This window comes from Sinohyriopsis cumingii, chromosome 9, assembly GCF_028554795.1.
Source record: "Sinohyriopsis cumingii isolate HCF-2022 chromosome 9, ASM2855479v2, whole genome shotgun sequence".
NCBI classification, from domain to species: domain Eukaryota; kingdom Metazoa; phylum Mollusca; class Bivalvia; order Unionida; family Unionidae; genus Sinohyriopsis; species Sinohyriopsis cumingii.
Genome location: NC_142969.1, coordinates 59,139,278 through 59,162,999, shown reverse-complemented (window position 1 = coordinate 59,162,999; position 23,722 = coordinate 59,139,278). Strand labels below are relative to the sequence as shown.

The 23,722-nt window shown below is 40.3% G+C and overlaps 1 protein-coding gene across 4 annotated transcripts in view; it reads left to right on the top strand.

Moving 5' to 3' along the window:
* LOC149791894 (uridine phosphorylase 1-like) overlaps positions 1–23,722 on the top strand; it is a 104,731-nt gene that overhangs the window by 48,157 nt on the left and 32,852 nt on the right. Inside the window, exons 1-3 of one of the 4 annotated variants that reach the window (XM_089970405.1) lie at positions 15,604–15,870; positions 20,874–20,991; positions 22,633–22,797. In XM_089970405.1, coding sequence (XP_089826531.1) covers positions 15,836–15,870; positions 20,874–20,991; positions 22,633–22,797 — 318 coding nt within the window. In that variant the 5' untranslated portion in view covers positions 15,604–15,835. Of the gene's footprint in view, positions 1–15,602; positions 15,871–20,873; positions 20,992–22,632; positions 22,798–23,722 lie in introns of those variants that run through there. The other 3 variants (XM_089970404.1, XM_089970407.1, XM_089970406.1) reach the window with 3 other exon arrangements.

Genomic DNA, 23,722 nt, shown 5'->3' with positions numbered 1-23,722 from the left:
AGCGACATAAAAATAGAGTCAACTACATTAGCGACATAAAACTAACAAGAAATACACGCCTATCTTTCCTCTCACAATTTTCTTCAGCGTAATTTATAGATATTTAAAGCAATTGTAGTAAAATCGTTTCACATTTTCTTACACTAACATTGAGGGCAGTAGTGAAATATCGTACAAATACATCTAATAGGCATACAATGTCGTGAAAATGTTTGATGGCATGAAAAAAAAAAAACATGAGGCTTTTAAATGCATCAAATACCAAACCGTTTTTAAACTGTGTTTATTTTCAATGACATAAACGTAAGTTCCATAGAATGGATGAATGTACAGTTGATGATAAGGCAAATGCCAATAGAATGGCGTATAGACGAAACATAAGATTCATGTATGGATTTGGATTTAAGTTCTGATTGGCGTACAGATATAACACTATCTAGTGTGTGTGTGTGTGTGTGTGTGTGTGTACGAAGACAACACCATAGCAGCCTGAGTGACCAAGCAGCCTGCGCACTCCGAACGCATTGAGAGGGGCCTGGAAAAGGTGGCCTAAACCAAGCTTGTCTCCTAACTCACCCCCCGCCCCCACAGTTGGCCTGACGCAGTCAACTGGCGTCTTCCAACGCGGTCGAAACATGACAGAAAAAAAGGCATGCCCCACCTGCCTTACATCGTGGGAAAAGACTAAAACTGGCTTGTTGGAACATCAGAACAATGCTAGACCCAACTGACAGCAACAGACTATAACGATGCTCTGCTTCAATCGCACACGACTATCTGGTCTTGGTCTTGGCACTGCTGCACTTAGCGAAGTCTGCCCTTCAGAGGAAAGAAGTCTTAGAGGCCTCGGCGCTGAATACACCCTATACTAGTCAGGAAATCCAAAGACTGAAAAACGAGTTTTAGGAGTCGGTTTCATGGTCAAGGACTCAATCGACACTAAGCTAACAAACCTTCCCACTGGCCACTCCGACTGCATCATGTCCATGCGTCTCCCGTTAGGAAACCAACAACACGCCACACTCTTTAGTGGATATGTTCCAACACTCCAACCAGATGCATCTGAGAAGGATTAATTCTACGCTGACCTCCGCAGACTTCTCAAGAGTGTCCCAGAGAGCAACAAAATAATCATCTTCGGAGATTTCAATGCCAGAGTGTCCGAGACTTAGAAACCTGGAAAGCCATTATTGGGAAACATGGTGTGGGAGACTGCAACGACAATGAGCGCTTGCGTCTTGAATGTTGCTCAGAACTACATCCCACCATCATCTTGATCTTGGCATCCGTCCGTCTACGGGAGACGATGGCATAGCTCCAAAGTAAGATTTTGTTTATCCTTCTTTCTAGCTCTCTTTTCAGCTTGTTTTATTTTTCTTTCTTCCTCTGCGTTTTGAACTCCCTGCCTGACAGCTAGACGCCAGCTGGAATGGTTGTTTGCACAGCTCTCCCAATCGTTGACATTGATGTTCAACGTCTTCATATCCTTCTTCCAAACATCTTTGTAGCGCAGATGTGGTCGTCCAGTTGGTCGTGCACCTTCTGCTAACTCCCCATATAACAGGTCCTTGGGAATGCGGCCTGGGTCCATTCTCTTGACATGGCCAAGCCAGCGAAGGCGCCTCTCGCTGAGAATGCAGAACATGCTGTTCATGTTGGCGCGTTCTAGAACCTCTGTGTTGGGTACTTTGTCCTGCCACTGGATGTGCAGAATGTGCCACAGACATCTCAGGTGAAAGCTGCTGAGTTTCCTCTCGTGTCTTGCATAGGTGGTCCAAGTTTCGCTGCTGTAGAGAAGTGAGCTGAGCACGCAGGCTTGGTATAGACGCAGTTTGGTCTTCTCGGTGAGGTTGGGGTTGTTCCAGACTCTCTGATTAAGTCTGGCCATCACTGCTGCTGCCTTGGCAATCCTGCCATTCACCTCAGAATCAATGGAGAGTGAGCTGGAGATGTTAGACCCGAGGTATGTGAAGTTCTTGGCAGCTTCCAAGTTGTACCCATCGATGGTGACAGAGGGAGTGGAGTCTGCGTCCTGCGCCATGACGTTCGTTTTCTCCAAACTGATGGTCAGTCCAAATTCCTTACAAGCATGGGAGAGGCAGCATACCAACTGCTGAAGTCCATCTTCCGTGTGTGATGTCAAGGCTGCATCGTCGGCGAAGAGCAATTCACGGATGAGTACCTCTGTGACTTTAGTCTTAGCACGGAGACGGGCAATGTTGAACAGCTTGCGTCAGCCCTGGCATGGATGTACACTCCCTCGCTGCAGTCCTTGAATGCGTACTGGAGAAGCATGGAGAAGAAAATGGCAAAGAGCGTCGGCGCAAGGACACAACCTTACTTGACTCCGCTGATGACTGGGAAGGCTTCAGATGTTGCGTCATTGAAGCACACTGTGCTGTGCATGTTGTCCTGGAACGACCTAATGACAGCAAGCAGACGTGGGGGTGTGGGCAGCGGATCTTCTTCAGCAGTCTGAAGAGTCCACTCCGACTAACCAGGTCAAACGCCTTCGTCAGGTCTATGAAGGCAATGTAGAGGTGCATCTGCTGCTCGCGACACTTCTCCTGCAGCTGACGTAGTGAGAAGATCATGTCTACAGTTGACCTGCCGGCTCGAAATCCACACTGGGACTCTGAGTAGACTAGGAAGGTAAGATCTGCAAGAGCGCCAAGGCAACACGGGCGAAAGCCTTTCCGATGATGCTGAGGAGGGAGATGCCCCGGTAGTTGCTGCAGTCGCTACGGTCTCCTTTGTTTTTGTACAAAGTGACGATGTTGGCGTCACGCATGTCCTGTGGGATGTATCCCTGTTCCCAGCAAAGGCTGAGGAGAGTGTGTAGGGGCTGGAGCATTGCTGGTTTTCCGCTCTTGAGGACTTCAGGCGGAATGCCGTCGCTTCCAGGAGCCTTCCCACAGGAAGGCAATCGATGGCTTTTCCGAGCTCTTCCAGGGTGGGCTATGTGTCTAGCTCCTCCATGACAGGCAGGTCTGGAATGGCTTCCAGGGTAGTTCCAGTGACATTGTTTTGGGTTGCATATAGCTCGAGATAGTGTTCAACCCATCGCTGCAGTTGTTTCCCCTGGTCTGTAATGACTTCGCCCGTCTTGGTCTTGAGGGGAGCAGTCTTGTAGCTAGGGGTGGGAGCCTGTCGCCTTCTTGATACCCTCATACATTCCTCTTGCATCCCCGGTGTCGGCAGCTGTCTGTATACTGTTGCAAAGATTTAGCCAAAAGGTGTTGGCACAGCGGCGTGCAGTCTTCTGGGAGTTGTTCCTTGCAATACTGAGGGCTTGTAGTGTTCTGAGGCTAAATGCAGCCTTGTATGCCAGGAGGGCTTTCCTCTTTGCATCCGTCACGGGCTCCATCTCCTTCCAGTTTACCTCATACCAGTCGACATTCTTTCGCTACCTCTTCCCGTAAGCTGTGATGGCTGAATTGTACACAGAGTCACGGATATGGGACCACTTGGAGTCAATGGAGTCATCAGGTGTCACTTTGTTGAGGGCTTCCTTCAGTTCGCTGAATAACTGCTGTGTTTTCTCAGGATTGCTTGCGCAGCAGGTGTTGATGTGTGGGTGATCCTTCTTCTTGGCGTGGTGCAGCTTTTTGGGTAATATTCGCACCTTGCTGGCCACGAGGGAATGGTCCGTGTCGCAATCGGCACTGTGGTAGCTGCGTGTGAGGAGGACACTGCCCAGTTCTGCACGCCCGGTGATGACGAGGTCTAGCTGGTGCCAGTGGCGTGAACGTGGCTGTCTCCACGACACCTGGTGGATCTCCTTGCATTTGAAGAAAGTGTTGGTCACACATAGGCTGTGGGAGCAGCACATCCCCAGCAGTCGCTGACCATTCTCGTTGATCTTGCCCCTTCCGTAAAAGCCGAGACAGGTGGACCAGACCTCATGGTCAGCTCCCACTCTAGCATTGAAGTCTCCTAGTAAGTAAAGGCCTTCATTGTTGGGGATACTGGATATTGCCTGATCCAGAGCCTCATAAAACCTGTCTTTCTCCTCGTGGGTGGAGCAGAGGGTTGGGGCGTACACGCTTCAGATGTTGACCGGGCCTGAGGATGTTGACAGCCGGAGGGCAAGGATTCTCTCAGCACCTAATGATGTAGGTTCAATGAAGGCGATTAGAGTGTTCTTTATTGTAAGCCGACACCATGCTGCCTAGGTTCATCCGAGGGCTTCCCCTGCCAAAAGAACGTATAATTGGCTTCCCTTATGGTACCGGTGTCAGCCAGTCGGGTCTCCTGGAGGCAGGCAATGTCGATGTTCAATCGGGAGAGTTTTCTGTCAATGACGGCAGTCTTCCGTGCATCGTCTATCTGATGTAGGTCAGCGGTCAATCCAGGACACATGGCCCTGATGTTCCAGGTTGAAAAACGAAGAGTTGGAGTATTTGTTTTCTTCTTTTAGTCTTTCCTGGTGCAGAATTTTGTGGCCCACTTGTCGAGATGGTTCTCTAAGCTCCACGCACCCAGTGAAACAGGCAGGCCATGGCGGGAAGCACCTTACTGACTGGGGGCTGCCCAGCTTGAGGCGGGCGGTTGCTGTCCAGTGAGACCTGGTGATCTCTCCCACCGTCAGAAGTAACCCCTGGCGCCAAGCTCTACACCAATCGAGCTTTGACTTAGAACCGGTAAACTGCTACTTCTCGTGTTGTGCCGACTCCGTACTACGACGCTGGAGTGTCCTCTCCAGTGGAGCTATGAAGCCTGGGCAGGGTGGTATGGAGAATCAGCTGTTGTCCATGCAGCAGATCCCCCCTCTCCACGCAGCTGGTGGGCCCAAGGAAACGACGAATGCCGATACAGCTTGGCACCAACGGCGTCTCAGGTGTTGCCGGAGTGACGTTAAAGTCAATGTGAGACCGCCTTAGGGACTCCGTCTCTGGATTTTCTGTCGGGGTTTACTCCCTTAGCCTTTCCCATGAGTGGGTATAGGCGCAAGGCAGCAGAGGCTTGGAATCGGAGTTTTCTTTCTCCTAGATGAGCTACCATCCAAGGTTTACGAGTCCCATCTACCCGAAGCAACTGGTTTTAAGGCACCAGTGACCCGCCTTCACCCCTTCTCCTGTTAGTGGAAAACGTGGTCTGCCGGACTTCAAATCTAAGCCACTCGCGAAGGCCAGGAGCTGGATTTTAGTTGACACAGGCAATCAGAGACGCAAGCCGTATGGGACATTTTTGGAGGATTGGGTCGCTTGTCTCCTACTCTCACCCCGAGTAATGTCAACCTTAGACCACAGCCCACCATCACAAATACCGAATACAGCTGAAAGACAGTATGAAAACAAACTGGATATATCCTAGATCAAAACACTGGCACCTAATCGATTACATCATAGTACGCCAGAGGGACTTAAAAGATGTCCTTCATACCAGAGTGATTCTCAGTGGAAAGTGCCACACAGAGCATCGTCTTATCCGATGCAAGCTCGACTTCCACTTTAAGCCTAGGCCGAGACAACAAGGAGGCACCCCGAGGAGGAAGCTTCAGGTCAAAAACCTGTTGTCTGCAAACATCAAGACAGATTTTCAAGAGAGCCTGCAGGCTAGACTTGAAGAACATCATTGTCCGCCAGATCTACCTCCGGAAGAGATGTGGAACCACATCAAGGCTGCCATTCTGCAAATCTCCGAAGAAATCCTTGGATTCACCACTAAGAAAAACACAGTCAGCTTTGATGAACACAGCCAAGGAATCCAAGAACTGCTTGCCAACAAGAGATCAGCGTACCAAGCCCACCTCACTCAGCCATCCTGTCCACAGAAGAAAGCAGCCTTCCGCCTTATATACAGCTCCCTCCAGTGCAGGCTCCGAGACAGACAAAATGAATGGTGGACAAAGCTTGCAGAACGAACCCAGCTGTACTCTGACATTGGTGACTACAAGGGGTTTTATGAAGCGTTGAAAGCAGTGTATGGTCCTTCCTTCCGAATAGAGGACCCCTACGGAGTGCAGATGGCCAGGAGCTACTCACTGACAAGGAAACTATCCCGAACCGCTGGTCAGAGCACTTCCACATCCTCTTCTGCACTAGCCGCATAGTCCGGGAGATAGCTATTGACCCCATCCCACAACAGCCATTAAAGATGGAACTCGATGAGGCACTCACGCTGCAAGAGCCTGTAAAATCCATATAACAGTTGAAGACTGGAAAGGCCACAGAAAAAGATGGTATCCCACCAGAGTTATGGAAGAGGGGAGGCCCAGCATAGCACACCGAAATCCACGAGTTCATCGTTTGCTGCTGAAGCGGGAAAAACTTCCACAAGACCTCCAAGATGCAGTCATCATCACCTTGTACAAAAAAGGGGGTAAAGTCTGTCTGCTCAAAATAGACTGCAGAGACTGTAAAATCCATAGAACAACTGAAGACAGGAAAGGCTGCAGGAAAAGATGGTATCCCACCAGAGATATGGAAGAGAGGAGGCCTAGCATTGCACACCAAACTCCACGAGTTCTTCGTTTGCTGCTGGGAGCGAGGGAGACTTCCACAAGACCTCCGAGATGCAGTCATCATCACCTTGTACAAAAACAAGGGGGAAAAGTCTGACTGCTCAAACTACCGTGCAATAACTCTGCTCACCATTGCAGGCAAAATCTTCCTAGAGTGTTGCTGAACAGACTGGTACCCACCATTGCAGAAGAACATCCTCCAGAAAGTCGATGCGGCTTCAGAGCCAATAGGGGTACAATTGACATGGTGTTCGTTCTGAGCCAAATCCAGGAGAAATGCTGAGAACAAAACAAAGGAGTGTACATCACATTTGTGGACCTGACGAAGGAATTTGACAAGTTGAGCAGAAATGAACTGTGGGAAATCATTAAGAAGCTCAGCTGTCCTCAGAAGTTCCTTACCATGGTCATCCCGCTACATGAAGACCAGCTATGGTCACGTCATTTGGACTCAGGAGCCACATGCGCGTCCACCGTTGAATGAGATCGCACAACTTGTCTTCCTCGACTCCAGAGACTACCATTATGTTACACTGTGGAAGATGGATAATTAGATGGTACACTGTGGAATATGGATAAGTTGATGTCGTACTGTGAAAGATGGATACTTAGATGGCACACTGTGGAAAATGGACAATTAGATCGCACACTGTGGAAGATGGATAATTAGATGGCACACTGTGGAAGATGGATAATTAGATGGCACACTGTGGAAGATGGATAATTAGGTGACACACTGTCGAAGATGGATAATTAGATGGAACAATATCAACAAAAAATAATTACTGTTGTGTGAAATGTTGATATGTATATGGCACAGTGTGAAAGATTTTACAGCGGCACACTGTGGAATATGGTTAATTACATGACACATACTAACTTAAGTACTAGTCCCAAAAGTGAATTGTTAACTCTGTTAATTGCCTTGCTGAAACGTGATTTGCAGTAAAGAGGTATCAACGTTAATAAGTACACAAGCAAGCATTTGGTTCAGGTATAATTTTGCACATGGCGTGCAGGTGTAAATTAAAACATTTTTATATGGCGTACAGGTATTAAAACCTGTGCATATGTCGTTCAGGTATTAGAACGTTTGTATATGGCTTTCATTTGTCGGCAACTTGGGTTGTTTTTGTCAGTCAGTTATTGAAGTAATAATGTATATTGTAAATTGGACGTTCATCATATATTCCTGTCATTTTTGAACGTAAGTATCAAAAGTGCGATCATTAAATTTTAACAAATCTTGAAATATAATAAGACGAAAGACGATAGCGATTAAACAAGTCTATTCTTTGATATACAGTGTAACTGTATTTTTTCATGAGCATCCAAAGTTGAGGATATTAATTTAAGAGGATAATTAATGAAAAACAAGCAAGCAAACAAACTAATATACAGCATTAAAATACTGCGCATTTAAATCGTTTGTTCCTCTGGTGATCTCCACTAAAGATCAATACACGCCTTCTTTGTAAAGGACTATAAATTGGCATCATAAATTAGTATGTGTCTGCCGTGTTTATTGACTCTACCTTCAAAAGACCCGAGATAATCTGGCAACCGACCATTCCTATCAGTCAGACCATTTTCTAGATAGCCAAATGGCGATTGAAAAACCAATATCAAAAGCGGGCAAAGTGCCACGTTGTCATTCATGAGCAGTACTTTATGCAACCACGCGAAAGTGAACAATATATGCTACAGTACATTCATCAGTTGTCAATGTATGTATGTCTAGGCAATATTATTCAGTACAAGCAATTCACCTTAACCTGGACAATTTTCTTGTAGGTGTATTTCATTTCTTTATTAAGCTTGAATAGGTATATGTATTTTGTTTTGTTGAACGATTACAGGAAGAGCGACATATACATGATCCATCAACAAGTCTAGAAGGCTTGTAAAATACAGCTGTATATTACCTTCAAAGGATACACACACACGCACACAAATAGTTAGATAGACAGATGCAAGCAGACATACATACATACATACATACATACATTGAATTATGAAGCCAATACCTATATATTTTTAGCCATTCAAAGGGTAGGTAGGGATACGACCTAATGGTTCCATTTAATTCATTAAAATTTCTCTAGTTAAACATGTAGTTAACCTCATGATGAGTCTCCATCATATTTTACAAGCCTTCCAGATCTATCATGTATCTGTCGCTCTTCATGTAATCGTTCACCATTGAACACAGCAGCAGCTGCCTGTGGCCAACTTGAATTTACAAGTCCGGAGACCCTAGTCATACACCTGCTGAGTAATGTGTGTTAGAGAGAGAGAGAGAGAGAGAGAGAGAGAGAGAGAGAGAGAGAGAGAGAGAGAGAGAGAGAGATGCGGCATTGTCCTAAATTATAATCACTCATAGTAATAAGTGACATGTATTTGTGTTTCAAATTAACTTTAAGTATCGACATGTATTTACATTTTTTTGTTGTTGCTGAACAACCACTACACGGATACACACATAAGCGATACAGTCCTTCCGAATGCGTAAAGCTACAGAGTGTACGCTAAATCCCATGTAAGTGCAAACTTCTATCACATGTTAACCCCACCCACCCTATCAAAAAACAGAAGCTATTTCCCTTGTACAGCTGGATTGCAAATTTGCCTTACAGAACTACAATCTTTTGCAAACGCTAAATTTTTAACTCCTGACTCTCGAAGTGTTGGATGCCAAACAGCTTTGTCAAAAAGTCCAATGCTCTTCCATATTAACCAGAAAAGAAAAATCATTAAGGCATGAATTTAATTTCCAACAAAGCTCTAAAGGTGGAGATGGTGTCTATCACATTCAACCAGTAAATGACAATTTTCATAATCACAACTTTTATAACAGTGTATCCCTTATATCGGGGTAAAGTTTGTTCACATGACTTTGTTTGTAAACAAAAACTTCACCAATAGACAATTTGATATGTGTGTGTGTGTGTGTGTGTGTGTGTGTGTTAACGTTGCTTTAACAATTTTTCATTCATATCGCTACGATGTCTGCGGTGTGGCAGTTTATATTACTGTCTAGCTGTGGGGCATAATGCCGCAGACATATAGATTGATGTCCCCCACAGTCACATTATCCTGACACCAGGCCGACCAGTCCTAACACTATTCTCTTAATGCTGAGCGCCTTGCGAGGCAGCTGTAAATACCATTTTTATAAGTCTTTGGTATGACTCGGCCGGGGTTCGAACTCGCGACTTTCTTCATCCGATGCGGACACTCTAACCACTAGTCTATCGGAGCTGTCGACAATTTGATCTGTTAATATACGAGTATGAAAGAGTAAAAAGAAGGACACCAGTAAAATATTTGACTTAAAGGCCTCTCCAGAATTAATGATGATGCAATATAGAAACTATCGTATTATTGGATTAAGGCGATGGACAATTTCAGCATTCGATAGACAACACTGTAGTATCGTTCTCAATCGCTGTGGCATCATCATTGAAGGACATTAGTTAATAATTTATGATAGATGGTTTGTACCGTTGATTTTTGGTTCCTTTACCTGACAAACACCATAGTACAACATGTTATCGATAACTCTGTAAATGGATCTTCCACATTTACTTGTATATGGAATACAGGCATGCCGTTGAATAAAACGTTATTAGATTACAACATTGACCTCTAAAAGTTGATATTGTTCTTTACAAGCGAGTACATGTACCATGTGTCTTTGCATATATCAATCTAGATTCAAACAACTTCATTTTGCATCCAAGTTACCCGTTCCAGGTTAGTTCGATAAGAAGGAAAAGTGACAGTAACGGCTGTCAATTTCTCTACCCCTATACCCTGATTTCTTCGTTGCGACAAGAGAAAAAGATAAATCAACCAAAGAGAATGGACTGCTTTCATGTCGTAGGTTTAAACATGGATATACCTAGTAGGTATGTGAGAACCTTGACAGAGTTAAAACGGTCACTACCGAGTCAAAGCAGGTACAATTTCAGTATAACCGTAAGACTATGCAGATGAGGACTAATGTAAACACGCGGCCCCGAGTGGCCGAGTGGTCTAAAGCGCTCTCCGTTACGGATCACTGCCATCTCACCTCTGTCTGCGTGGGTTCGAGTCTCGGATTCAGCCAATGTGGGTATGTGAGAAAGCTTGCCAGTAGCTTCTCGTCGGTCGGTGGTTCTTTCCGGGGTTTTCCCGGGTTCTTCCTCCACCATTAATACTGGCCGCCATGTAAAGTCTATCGCGTGCTGAAAAATGGCGTTAAACTCTACAACAGCAACAACAACTAAAGTAAACACAACGATGCAGTGCTGACGTGGACAGAGAAAGGACAATAACCTTGAAAATTTGTCATCAATAAAAAATAACCCATCTGCTATCTACTATGTGCAGGGAAAATGTTCAATTACGGGAATCCCTCCTCTGGGTTTCTTCATTAAGTATACAGTATCACAATATACTACAATAACACAGCTCAAGAACTGTGTCGAACTGAAGGTCAAAAGATTTTTTTTATATAGTATGAATTCAGTTCTGACAATATTTGAACATTATATATAGTATGAATTCAGTTCTGGCAATATTTGAATATTATACATATAATATGAATACAGTTCTGACAATTTTTGAATTTTATACGTTCTTTAAATTTGATGATTACTCACAGTTGATTTTTAATATATAAAATAAAACAGAAGAAAACTTAGAAGACAACACGCCTCAGATTTGTACGATTACAGAATGAAAAGTAAACTTTGCCTTTAAACTATTTGTATTAGAGAAATTTTGTACTTAAAATGTACTTAATTTTAAAGCTGTACGTGTCTGGATCAAGTCTACTACTAATATTAGTACTCCTACCTTGCTTCGTAAGCCGAGAACTAATCCGGTCCTATATGGACAGATCACAATTATTACCCATGAATGTAGCCCCAGTCTAAATTTAGAGGAGCTTTGCTCCTCTCATTTTTGGTGGCGGGGCATGAGTTCGATTTAGACAATCTTTATGTTTGTTTAAAAGAATTTATTTATTCCTTAGAATATGAGCATTATGGTGTAGCTGTCGGTGTGTATCCTGACGACAGTACACGGCGAGTGATGAGGCATCTTGCTGGTCTGGAACCTGGAAGTGAAATATGTGACTCACAGCAAATTCATTTATCTGCAGTCCACCTTTTCAAAAAAGTCTGATAACCTATAACAATAACTTCAGCGTGAGTTCATCTATGACGATGTTTAACTTAACATAATGATTTATTAGCAATTGGGCACACTGGAAAGTTCAGTATTGGCCAACAAATGTAGAGACTACATAGGAAGAATAGTTATGACCCGAGTCCTGTCTTGTCCTAAAGTCCCATGTAGAATATTGAAAGCAGGCACATGAAATTGTGACATTTTGTGTATATGGACTTTAAAATATAAGTCAAATTACAAATATGGTACTGTTGTTTTCTGCTTACAATGATTTGACGAAATATATATGGCACTGTCGTGTTCTGATGTCACTTAAGTTTCATTATCATTAACATGTGGAGACTGCCATGTTCATGGGTGAGAAATTATTTCGACAATTTCACTTCAAGATATAGTCCCGCGTGTGATAAATTCGACTATTTAAATTTCTTTGTTCGGAACAAACTTTGAGCAAACGTTGTATGTGTCTCTTTTTTAAGGTCTTTATTCGGCTGTGTTTGTTTACATTCGTGTAGATCAGTTTAGAGAACATACCCGAATGATCTTGCAAAAAAGATCTACGTCGACTGAGAGTCTGGTTTGGTCTGCTTGTTGAAAGGAATTTACATGCATTTTGCCAACACGTTCGGTCTCTCAGTTGGAAAGAGTTTGCATGCATTTTGCCAACACGTTTGGCCTGCCTCTTGGTAACACATCTGGTGTGCCTGTTAGAAAGAGTTTACATGCATTTTGCCAACATGTTTGGCCTACCTGTTTGAAAGAGTTTACATGCAGTTTGCTAAAACGTTTGGTCTGCCTGTTGGAAATACATTTGGTCTGCCTGTTGGAAATACATTTGGTCTGCCTGTTGGAAATACATTTGGTCTGCCTGTTGGAAAAAGTGTACATGTAATTTGCCAACACGTTTAGTCTGCCTGTTGGAAACATAGTTGGTCTGCCTGTTGGAAACATAGTTGGTCTGCCTGTTGAAAACACATTTGATCTGTCTGTTAAAAAGAGTTTACATGCAATTTGCTAACACTTTTTGCCTGCCTGTTGGAAACACATTTGGTCTGCCTGTTGGAAAGAGTTTACATGCAATTTGCTAACACTTTTGGTTTGCCTGTTGGAAACACACTTTGGTCTGCCTGTTTGAAACACATTTGGTCTGCCTGTTGGAAAGGGTTTACATGCAATTTGCTAACACATTTGGTCTGCCTGTTGGAAGAATTTAATACGTAGTCCTTCAACTACCATCACATTTCAGCTTCTCTTACTTTTGGCTGCATTTATTTTGACAAAGTCCCCCAAATTAACTCGATAGCATTTAAATCACATTTATATGAGTAATCCGACAAAGTAAGACACCGACCACGATACTCAAGATTGCGGAGTGGTGGGGCGGACGCGGGGTCGACGTCTTATTGACCAATCACTCGATGCCTTCTAACTTTGTTCCGTCCACTTCGCCAGGAGAACTGGAAGTCACTTTTCAAGAATAGTTCACATAGTTGGCATCCCAAATGGACATAGTTGGGATATAACTGCTTTTGCTCCAAAACTATTTGCCTGATCATAATATATATCAGCACAATCAATTGATCGTATTTCCGTTATATGTTTACATCCATTTCAGCTAGTTGATGAGATGAAGAGCAATATTAGTTGAGGGATGCCGCAGTCAGTTGCTCTAGGAGTAGTTTTCGTTAACGAAACATTTATGTCTAATCTCATTTGGCCTAAGCTCAGCAACAGAATCGTTTATGTCAGCATCGACGGCCAACAACGCGAGTTAGTGTTAGAAACTGGCCTCTGGTTTCGCCAACAAAGCGGACGGAATAGACTTACAGGGCGTCGGGTATTACGGCAGTAAGACGTCAGCATCACATTATAACTAATAGAATCGACATCTTACAGTGTAGCACTACTATGTGAGGATGTACTAATACCCAAGGCCCTTTCAGTTTCAACAGTACACCCACCTTACATTTTGGGATAGTTTCTTTATTTAGTTTGATTATCTCGTAGTTTTGGTGATAAATCTTGCAGTAGCCTCCTCTGGGTCAGTGGTTTTTTCCGAATTCTTTTCAGATTATTACTACACCAAAATACACTGGCCGCCATGTATAGTTTCTAATGTGTTGAACAACGGTGATCAACCCTACAAAACTACACTAATAACTCTTATGTTGTAAGAAAAAAGTATACATTTTATTTTGATTAGTTTATCTTTCTGAATATCTTAGAAATTTTAAACTAGATATTTGGAACTTTTGAAGAACTTTGTCTTTTATCTTCAAGAATTACATTATTTACTTTAATAAAAAGTATTTTTTATTCGAAAGATTTTTACAGTGTCTCCAATCATAATGTTGGACTTAAGCCATAATTGTCCCTACGTGCCATTAGAAGGTGTGTGTATATATATATATATATATATATATATATATATATATATATATATATATATATATATATATACTGTGAAAATCTGCAGCACACGCTTGAAACTAAAACTGTCTATACTTGACTTTTTGTCAGTTTGACTTACATCCAGTTTTCAGCCCAGTTAATAACGATCACAAATACCGCATTTTTTAAATTTCAAATTTCAAATGGTACAATTTTCTAATTTACATCCTAGGCTAGCGTTTCCCTTGAGTCACTTTAAGAATGCACCGCGCCATGCTGTTTTGCACAGTACAGTGCCTGGCCTTTTTCCACAGCAACTTGCCCTTTTGTGTGGTTGCAAATGCCCATGTTTTTTGTTTTCCTCAAACTAGAGCAGTCACATATGTGATTGAATTAAATATGATGTAGCAGGTCTGCTGATTAATAGCACAGCAGTGATGCATAAAGAAGATCTGATCAACTGTTAGCTACAGTGGGTACTCTGTGCATACTTGGCCTGATTATTGTCAACTTATTCTAGAAATTCATTCCGAGAATATCAGACGGACTGAATTTTTCACAAATAATTATTACTGGTTTGCATAGTTGTCAGCTACTAATTCAACATTAATGTCGTTCATGACTCCAAAATTTAAGCTGACTGGTTATATCAGTTTTTTTTTTTAAAGATACATTTTTAATCAGTACATTCACATATCCTGCCTTGAATTAATAAAATCATCGTTCATCCAAAGAATTTAAAGGAAGGTCAATGAAGAAGAACCATAAAGCCGTATAAATTAAACGTTTTCCTAGATGTTGCATATTTTCACCGATGCAATGATCATTGTTAGTACAGGTGAAATTTTGTTACCAACTATGCATTCCTTTGTTTTTAAAGCATTACTGCCACGTGCATCTTTAGCAAAGGAAGGATTTATAAAGAAGAATAACAATACTGAGGAAGACTGTATTTTACTCATGCAACTTTTTGAATGGAACCTATCCAAAATAAATGATTTTAACAATTTTACAAGTCAACTTCTACCATAATTTCCTCATTTTGAATGAATAGTAATAACAGTTTAAAAAAATAACAAGAGTAACAACAATTCATGCCTTTTGGCTATGAGAAAAACTTTTTTTTTTAGTTTACGGTGCCCTTCTTAGAGTTTAGAGTCCAGTTTATTGAATTCAGAGTGCTTATTTTGAAAAATAGAATAATGTTCCGAATTTTTCGTGTAATCATGTTAGGTATTTTGCCATCCTCTCAGATCCCGAGAGCACCAGTAGACTCTCATTACGACTGAAATGACATAAACTTAATGAAAGGAAATAATCTTACTGCCAGCGCTTTAAGGAGTTGATATTTTAGGAATGTACACTTCTCTCTACGTGCAATCGAGCAGCTGGACCAAGACATGGGGTATGCAATTTACAGTAGTCCCATTGGAGATGTTGTTAGGTGTAATAATCTAACGGCGTCTAGGGCGCCTTTCACCTCAAGGACATTATTATAAGCATGTACGTATAGTATTACCATATATATTGCCATGCATAACCCATGATTAGTCTTCGGCAGGCTTTGTAGGTAACCCAGAGTTGAACTCAAGGTATTGATCGATTCTAACGTCATTGCAATGTGATTATAAAATACCTGCTCAAGTCTATTTTGCCCTACATTGTTAAGAAAGGAGTTCCAAGTAACGTGACGTTGTATCGTGTTTTGATGCACTTAATACCGGTTGTGAGTTATATACCTTGTGGTGTACAAGCGAAAGAAAATAAACAAAAGGACCAGTGAAACACTGACAACTGAAGATGGACACCACAACTGAAGATAATGATATTAAACAGTAAGTATTTTTGACAACAGCTTTAAAGTGTGTGTGTGTGTGTGTGTGTGTGAGAGAGAGAGAGAGAGAGAGAGAGAGAGAGAGAGAGAGTCGTTGTTGTTTTAATTATAGGGTTTAACGCCATTGTTCAGCACAGAATAGCTATTACGTGGCGGCCAGTGTTAATGGTGGAGGAAGAACCCGAGAAAACCCCGGAAAGAACCACCGACCCACGAGAAGCTACCAACAAGCTTTCTCACATACACACATTGGCTGAGCCCGAGACTAGAACCCACGCAGACAGAGGTGAGATAGCAGTGATCCGTAACGATGAGCGCTTTATTCCACGCGGCCACTCGGGTCCCCTGAGAGAGAGAGAGAGATCTTGTAAGAGCTTTACGCTTTTAAGTCTGATATCTTGGTCAGATTTACCATACGTGTACTTGAAACTTGAAATCTAAAAATGTTGGCATTACATTTGTTTTTCAAACAGATCTACTGATGGCTTGAAGGTAAACAACCATTGGTGATAGACTAAGTTTATAGATGTGCAAAAACAATGACATTTCATTAATAATAAATACATGCACGTCCTACATTAACTGAATGCCATTATAAAGGCGTGATCTTGTGGCCTAAATGATTATATAGTGGAATATAATCTCGTTTGATTTCAATAATTGACATTTCTATTTATTCGGGTAAACATGCATTTGTCATCTGTTGGAACGTTTATTCCTAAATATATTCTGATTTTATTTATTCGCGAACTTGGAATTAAAATATATCATGTATACGTACCCCATGGTGATCAAGGGAGTTAATACAATACTGTACTCCCTGTGCACTTTTGACAGGATAGGGGAAAGCACCCAGTGGCGTCCAAAATCTCTCTCTCTCTCTCTCTCTCTCTCTCTCTCTCTCTCTCTCTATATATATATATATATATATATATATATATATATATATATATATAATCGCACAGTTATCGTCATAGAAATGAAAACATATCACTGAAATATTAAAAGGCTATATATTTATAGCGTTTTCTTTATTTCTCTATCTTACATCACGTTTTAATGTCACAACTTATCAGTCATTTCAAACAAGAGATGCATTATTTTCTTCACTTCCCCATATCTTTTCACAGCCACATTAAAATCAAAGTCGTAACAGCACTGCTGTTCTTATGGTTAACGAGACCCTCATTATTTCAAGGTTACTGAGACACAAGGTTTTCGATACTTTTGGGGTGGGTGGGCTGATATATGATCTAGATGGTCGACCATGGTGTTATTGCCCTGACTGAGCAAACAATGCAATTTTAAAAAATAAAATTAATGGATGTAGTAACAGGGATCTGAGCAAAGATATGGAATAGAACATCACGAACCTCCGTATGTAATATATAACAATTTAAAAAAATAAAAAATACAATGAAATTGAACATGACGTTTGAATGGTACACTTTCTCTTAGAAATAGAATTTAAAGAATGATGCGAAATGCAATTAGCTGTTCTGTTATACCGATAAAACAAATTTCATCATATAATCGAGTGACTGGGGAAATTCCGCTGTTAGACTCTAAATCAGCCACTTTTGCAAATGATATTCGTTGCCAGAATCAGAGATTTTTCATGTTTGGTTTTCTTTTAATTAATTTATTGTCAGTCGTGCGCCTTGCTGAACTTAAAAGTAATTTATATGTATACATCGGGCATGAACGTTCCATGATACAACTGAATTGCAATAAGAACATAGGCGAATCAGATTGAAATTTTGAAGAATCGTCAAGAACAAGAAAGAAACAATTTGCTAAAGTAAGCGCATTATGCAATACAAATTGTTATTTTACATGCATGTAGTTAGATTACTTGCAAAGATTAAAGGGACTGTTTCTTCGAAATTGCTGCCTCTGCTGTTTTCTTACCAAAACAGACTCGTTTCTTAGAACGTCATGCTTAAGCTATCATACCTGATGTGTTATGTTGACAACACCGTTAGGACCAAGGTTTATAAACACCACCAAGTTCATATCAACATGAATAGAGGATATACGCTGGTTCAAGTAAATATGTTGCAATTCAAGTGAAAAAGGACATAGACCGTGTCAGCGTTATTCTTATTTCCAGTGGACTGGTCTAAATTTCAGTTTCCCATATATGACAAAATATCGTTGTTTGCTATCTTCAGACGTATACATATCAATAACACTTCTAGTCTGTTTGCTGTGCCTTGAACGGCCATAAATTAAAATTTTCTCCAAACGTTTTAGTGTCCAGCCAATTTGACCTTACAGCATATTTGAATTATTCTGGAATATACTCCTGCCTAACATATTAAAGAATTTGTTGAAATGTATACCCTTTCATTTCACTAGTTCACAAAAGAAAAACAGTGTTACTCAGTGCATTTAACAAAACAAGATGTTATTGACTGCCACCAGAAATCAACTGGACAAGGCATGCTTGAGACTGCAGTACTGTTTCCAACCATTACCGAAGTTCACCCACGGAACGCACATACTTGTTATTATTAATAGACTTGTGATCGACGGAGCGCAAATGGTTGTTAATAATAATAATAATAGTATTTTAATTATTATTATTATTATTATTATTATTATTATTATTATTATAATACTTGTTATCTGCGGAACGCACATAGTTCTTAGTATTATAGGACTTGTAATCCACAGAGCAAATGGTTGTTATTATTATTATTATTATTATTATTAAACTTGTTATCCACGAAACGCACATAGTTCTTATTATTTTTAGACTCGTAATATATAGTGCGCAAATGGTTGTTAATAATAATAATAACAAGAAGAAGAAGGAGAAGGAGAAGAAGAATGTGCGTTCCGTGAATAATAATAATATAAATAACAATATTATTATTATTATTATTATTATTATTATTATTATTATCATCCACGGAATTCACATAGTTCTTATTATTATTAGACTTGTTATCCACAGGGCGCAAATGTTTGTTGTTGTTGTTGTTGTTGTTATTATTATTATTATTATTATTATTATTATACTTGTAATCCACAGAGCGTACCTTGTTATTATTATTTTTAGACTTTTAATCCACGGAACGCACATTGTTGTTGTTATTATTAGACTTGGAATCTTTGGTTATTAACAGTTCCCTCCGTAAGGACAACCAGTTGTCGTAATTATATAGCAGTAACAAACGAACACGTTTTATCTTCCATTAAATCTGTAGAGTGCACATACCTAATTACGTACTTAATATTCAATACAAGGAAGCTGTTAATTTGTGCATTGTCATGTACGTCTGATAACATTGTAATGGTATGCCATATTTGCATTATCACAGGTATCTCTGCGTTCTATATCAATTGGGAAGATCCGCTTTCAAGATTATAAATAAAAACATGATTATGATATACACGTATGTGTTTATATATATATATGACCTTCGGTTCTCATTGCGTTTATGTCCAAGTCAATTATAAATCAAAGACAAGCAAATTAAAAATAAGCACAAAAGGTAATGTTGAATCTAAAAATACAAACACAATGTACATAATCATGGATTAGAGGGAAGTATTATTTAAACAGTTGTGGACCTATAAGTTTTAACTCCTTCAGTAATACGCGATATCCACAACTGTCATTAGAAATTTCCTGTTTAATTTTCAGCAATACATTCCATTCATTGTATTAACTTATTAATATTAACTTATTAACTGATTACTGTTGAAAACTGTCGGAACTATTTGTTACAATCAGTCTTTCTGATGGATTCGTATTCAGTGTATTGTTTCCACGTGTTAATTATTGTAAGTTCTCGGATAAAGGGATAATAATGGGCATGTAGAATAAAGGGATAATAATGGGCATGTAGAATAAACTAAGTGTTTTAACCATATCTGTTCAAATGCGTGTCAAAAAGAACAGAAGCGAACATAACCTTTATTTGGTATTGAAATATTGACTAACGTAATGCTTACACGTTGGGTTGCATTGTGTGGAAAGAGTATTTAATAAACGTTTTAGTGTACAAACAAGTATAGGACAAAATAAATCGGGTATGCATTTCAATCGTATGATGTAAAACACAACGTAAACAATACATGATGAAGAACAATGTAACATATTAAGAATGCAAATACCTATCCATAAAGAGACATATGTATACGTACATACAATCACATATATTCATTTACACTTGCACATCAAATCAGCGATGTAATTTGTATGCTACTGGCAGTGACATCAATTTTTTTTTCTTCATAATTGTGTCAGCAAATTTAGAAAGAGTTGAGTATTACCTGGATCAAAAGGTTTTGCCAAACTTAATTTCATTAGGATTAGAATAATAATAAGATGATGAGAATTCTCAAATTTCTAACGAGAAAAAAAGGACAGACGAACTCAGTGAAATTCATCCCCTATCGCAATCAGTGCATTCTCTATCTAGTCTCAGTCTGTTTGCCAACGCCCCGACTCTACTGGAAGTTTGTGGTTGCTAGTTCTAAATTTTAATTAAGGCAGATAAACATTACTTTCTAAATATATAAAATACTTCTCAAAGTTTAAGTGTTGTTTGAATAATTGGTAAATTGTACCTTTCGACGTAACTACTAAAGTTGTCTAGTGAGTTCACACACAGCCGCGAGCAGTTGATGTCCAATAAACGACGAGCAACTTTATAACATCACTACGCAGTGTTAATCAGAATTGACCTTCTAAACAATGAATAAGCCTAGCTTTAATTACAGGCATATTACCGTCGATAATAAAGATGCAGTAAATGGACTATAAACATGCACATTTAATGATATGCGGGGACAGATCAGGTCAAGTGTTGCGGGTGGGGCATTTTCAAAAAGTGTACTGACTTTCCTCGAAAGGACCTAAAGCAAATACTTATTTATCTAATTACCGCAACTGTGCATAATATCCAATAAACGTGGGGAGAAAGTCCGGATATTCCCTACCACCTATCCGGCTCTGACATGCTCAATTAAATGTGCCTATATCTTCAGAAATAGGACCGTAAAAGTCAAGAACCCACATTTGTTGAAGAACACAACGGACCACTTGTACCACATTTGCTTGAGCAACACCAGCGATGATCTGGAGAAACGCTTTGGCGATGTCAAGGTAATGAATCCGTAAAGAAAATTTGGTCAGAAATGGGGAAACTGTCTATTCATACCAAAGGTGACACAAGATTACCAAGATGATGATGTCGTACAATTGTACACATAGTCTCGTTCAAGCAGACCTTTACTTACTCGACTCTGTGAGATCTCGTCAAACGTTTAGCGGAGATCTCACTTAGTCGCGGGTGACTCAAGTTGAACGAGACTATGGTACTCGCAAAAATGCTGCTGTTCCAAAAGTTGGCGCCTGTCGACTGAAATAATTCAGGAAATCTGGACACATTTTATGATAGGATAAAGCTCGCCTCAGTTGTTTTTAACAATTCAATACATAGTAATTTAGCATCTTAAAGGATGATACAAAAACATTCCAAGACATTTGTGCAGAGTACCATGATCCATGGTCTTCATAGAAATGCATGTAACAGAGGGAATTGCAACTTCTCGGATTCTATTAGATCAAACAATGTGACTTTCACTATGTGCTTTGGGCCACAATACGTACGTCGACACAGTAAAATTGTGGAGGAATAAGTTAAACCTGAAACTTCGAAAATATAAATCCGCTTGACCTTTCGTGTTTTCTGAGCATACGTTAGTGCGAAAGTGAAACACAGCAATCACTTTTCAGCGCTGCTAAGGCAATAACGGCCGTATCGTCAACATTTTTTAACAGTGTTTCGGTTTAACGTTTTCATTTAAATACAGTCGTGCTTGACCATTTGTTCTTCTGGAGAATGTCACTTGGGCGTTAATGTGTTGCTTAAAAATTAATTCGTTACATTTACTTAAACTTTGATTAATTTTGTTAGACTTGTAATGAATCATTTTGTTAAATTTACTTATATTTCCCTGACGGATTTTGTTATACTTGTAATGAATCATTTTCAAGCTAAGTTAATTCATTCTGCGAATGATTCCTAAAAGTTTTGACCTTGAGATGAAGGTCGCAGTCATAAAGAAATATTTGTTAATGGTTTTGATTGGTGTTTATTTTTACCAAACCTCTTCATAGATTTTCTTTACATTTGTAATGAATCATCATGAAGATCAATCTGCGATATGCTTGCTCGTTTTATGATACTTGCGCCAAGATCAGTCATATAAAGTTGCTGTTAGGGACCTTGCTATTTTTTATAATTTGCCTATTGTTGGTAAACCCCTTGATGGCTTTTCTTCATGCTTATGATGAGTCATTGTAAAACTAAATTCGACCCGGTGGTTAGAGCGTCCGCCTCGGATGCAGAGGTTGCGGGTTCGAACCGCAGCCGCATCATACCAAAGACTTTACAAAATGGCACTAGCATTTGCCTCGCTAGGCGCTCAGCATTAAGAGATTAGTGTTTGGACTGGTCGGCCTGGTGTTAGGATAACGTGACTGGGTGGGACTTGATGCTACATGTCTACGGCACGATGCCCCAATGCTAGACATCACTATAAACTGTCACACTGCAGACATCGTATCGATATGACTGAAATGTTTTCAAAGTTACGCTAAAAATCTAAATCACATACACATTGAGCTGAAGTATTTCATTCTGCCTCATAGTCGCTCTTCCATTGCAAAGAATGCTTCAACTGTGGGCTCGACGTTCATGCTTTTTCCCCCTTGTTTTTTAATTTATATTATTTCTGACAGTTCGTATGCTTCGGAGGAACGCCATCACGGATGTCCAAGTTCACACAATTCATATCGTCTGAACTAGGAGTGAAGTATTATGGGGACGTTGGTTCTCCTACAAATATTACCGGAAGTACAGATCGGTACGCCATGTTTAAAGCTGGACCTGTCCTGGCAGTCAGCGTAAGTTCAGCAAAGTTTATTTCTTAACTGGTTTGTTTGCGGCTCGCTTTTATTTCAAGCTGGTATGTGTCTACCAGGATTTGATTGACAGGCATAGTTAAAGCAGCGCTATCTATTTTATCAAATGTTACCTATGACTAGCAATATTGCTAGTCACCACTATTTGAATTGTTCCAACATTAATGTGCATGCCGGAAACATTTTTACAAGCTGAAATTCAATGATAGTTAAATTCCACGCGTACGCTAGGAGTTGGACATACAAGATCAACAGTCGCCTGACAGACTGATGATCGATTTAAAGAAAGGTTACTAATAAACAGTGAAATTAATGAAAGATTCGATGCAAAAAAAATAAGAGACAAGGGGTCCGACTTTATGGAATTTGTTATTGCAAACCGCAAGCAAATAAATTTTCACCGAGAGGAAGGTACATCATTCGAGCTTGCCTCTGTACATTTGTCTTCCGTCAAGGTCTACTGATCTCTGATGGTACATATAAAAGGGTTCGTTGTTATAGATCACAGCATAAAAGCGAGTTGTTCATTACAGAAAGTAAGAAAATATATTTTCGTGAATACTACAAGACTGTTACGGTATAATATTGTCAAGTTGAATTTTTTTTGCGGTTCTAAAGGCCCTGTGTGAAAATCAGTAATATTAATTTATGTCTAGCTGTCACCGCTCCGGTGGACTTGTGGTTAGAGGGTCTTCCTCGGATGCGGGAGGTCGTGGGTTCAATCCTCGGCCGAGTCATACCAAAAGACTTACCAAAAGTGATACTAATAGCTGCCTCGCTGGGCGTTCAGCATTAAGAGGTTAGTGTTAGGACTGGTCGGTCTGGTGTCAGGATAATGTGACTGGGTGGGACATCATGCTACATGTCTGCGGCATGATGCCCCAGTGTTAGACATCACTATAAACTG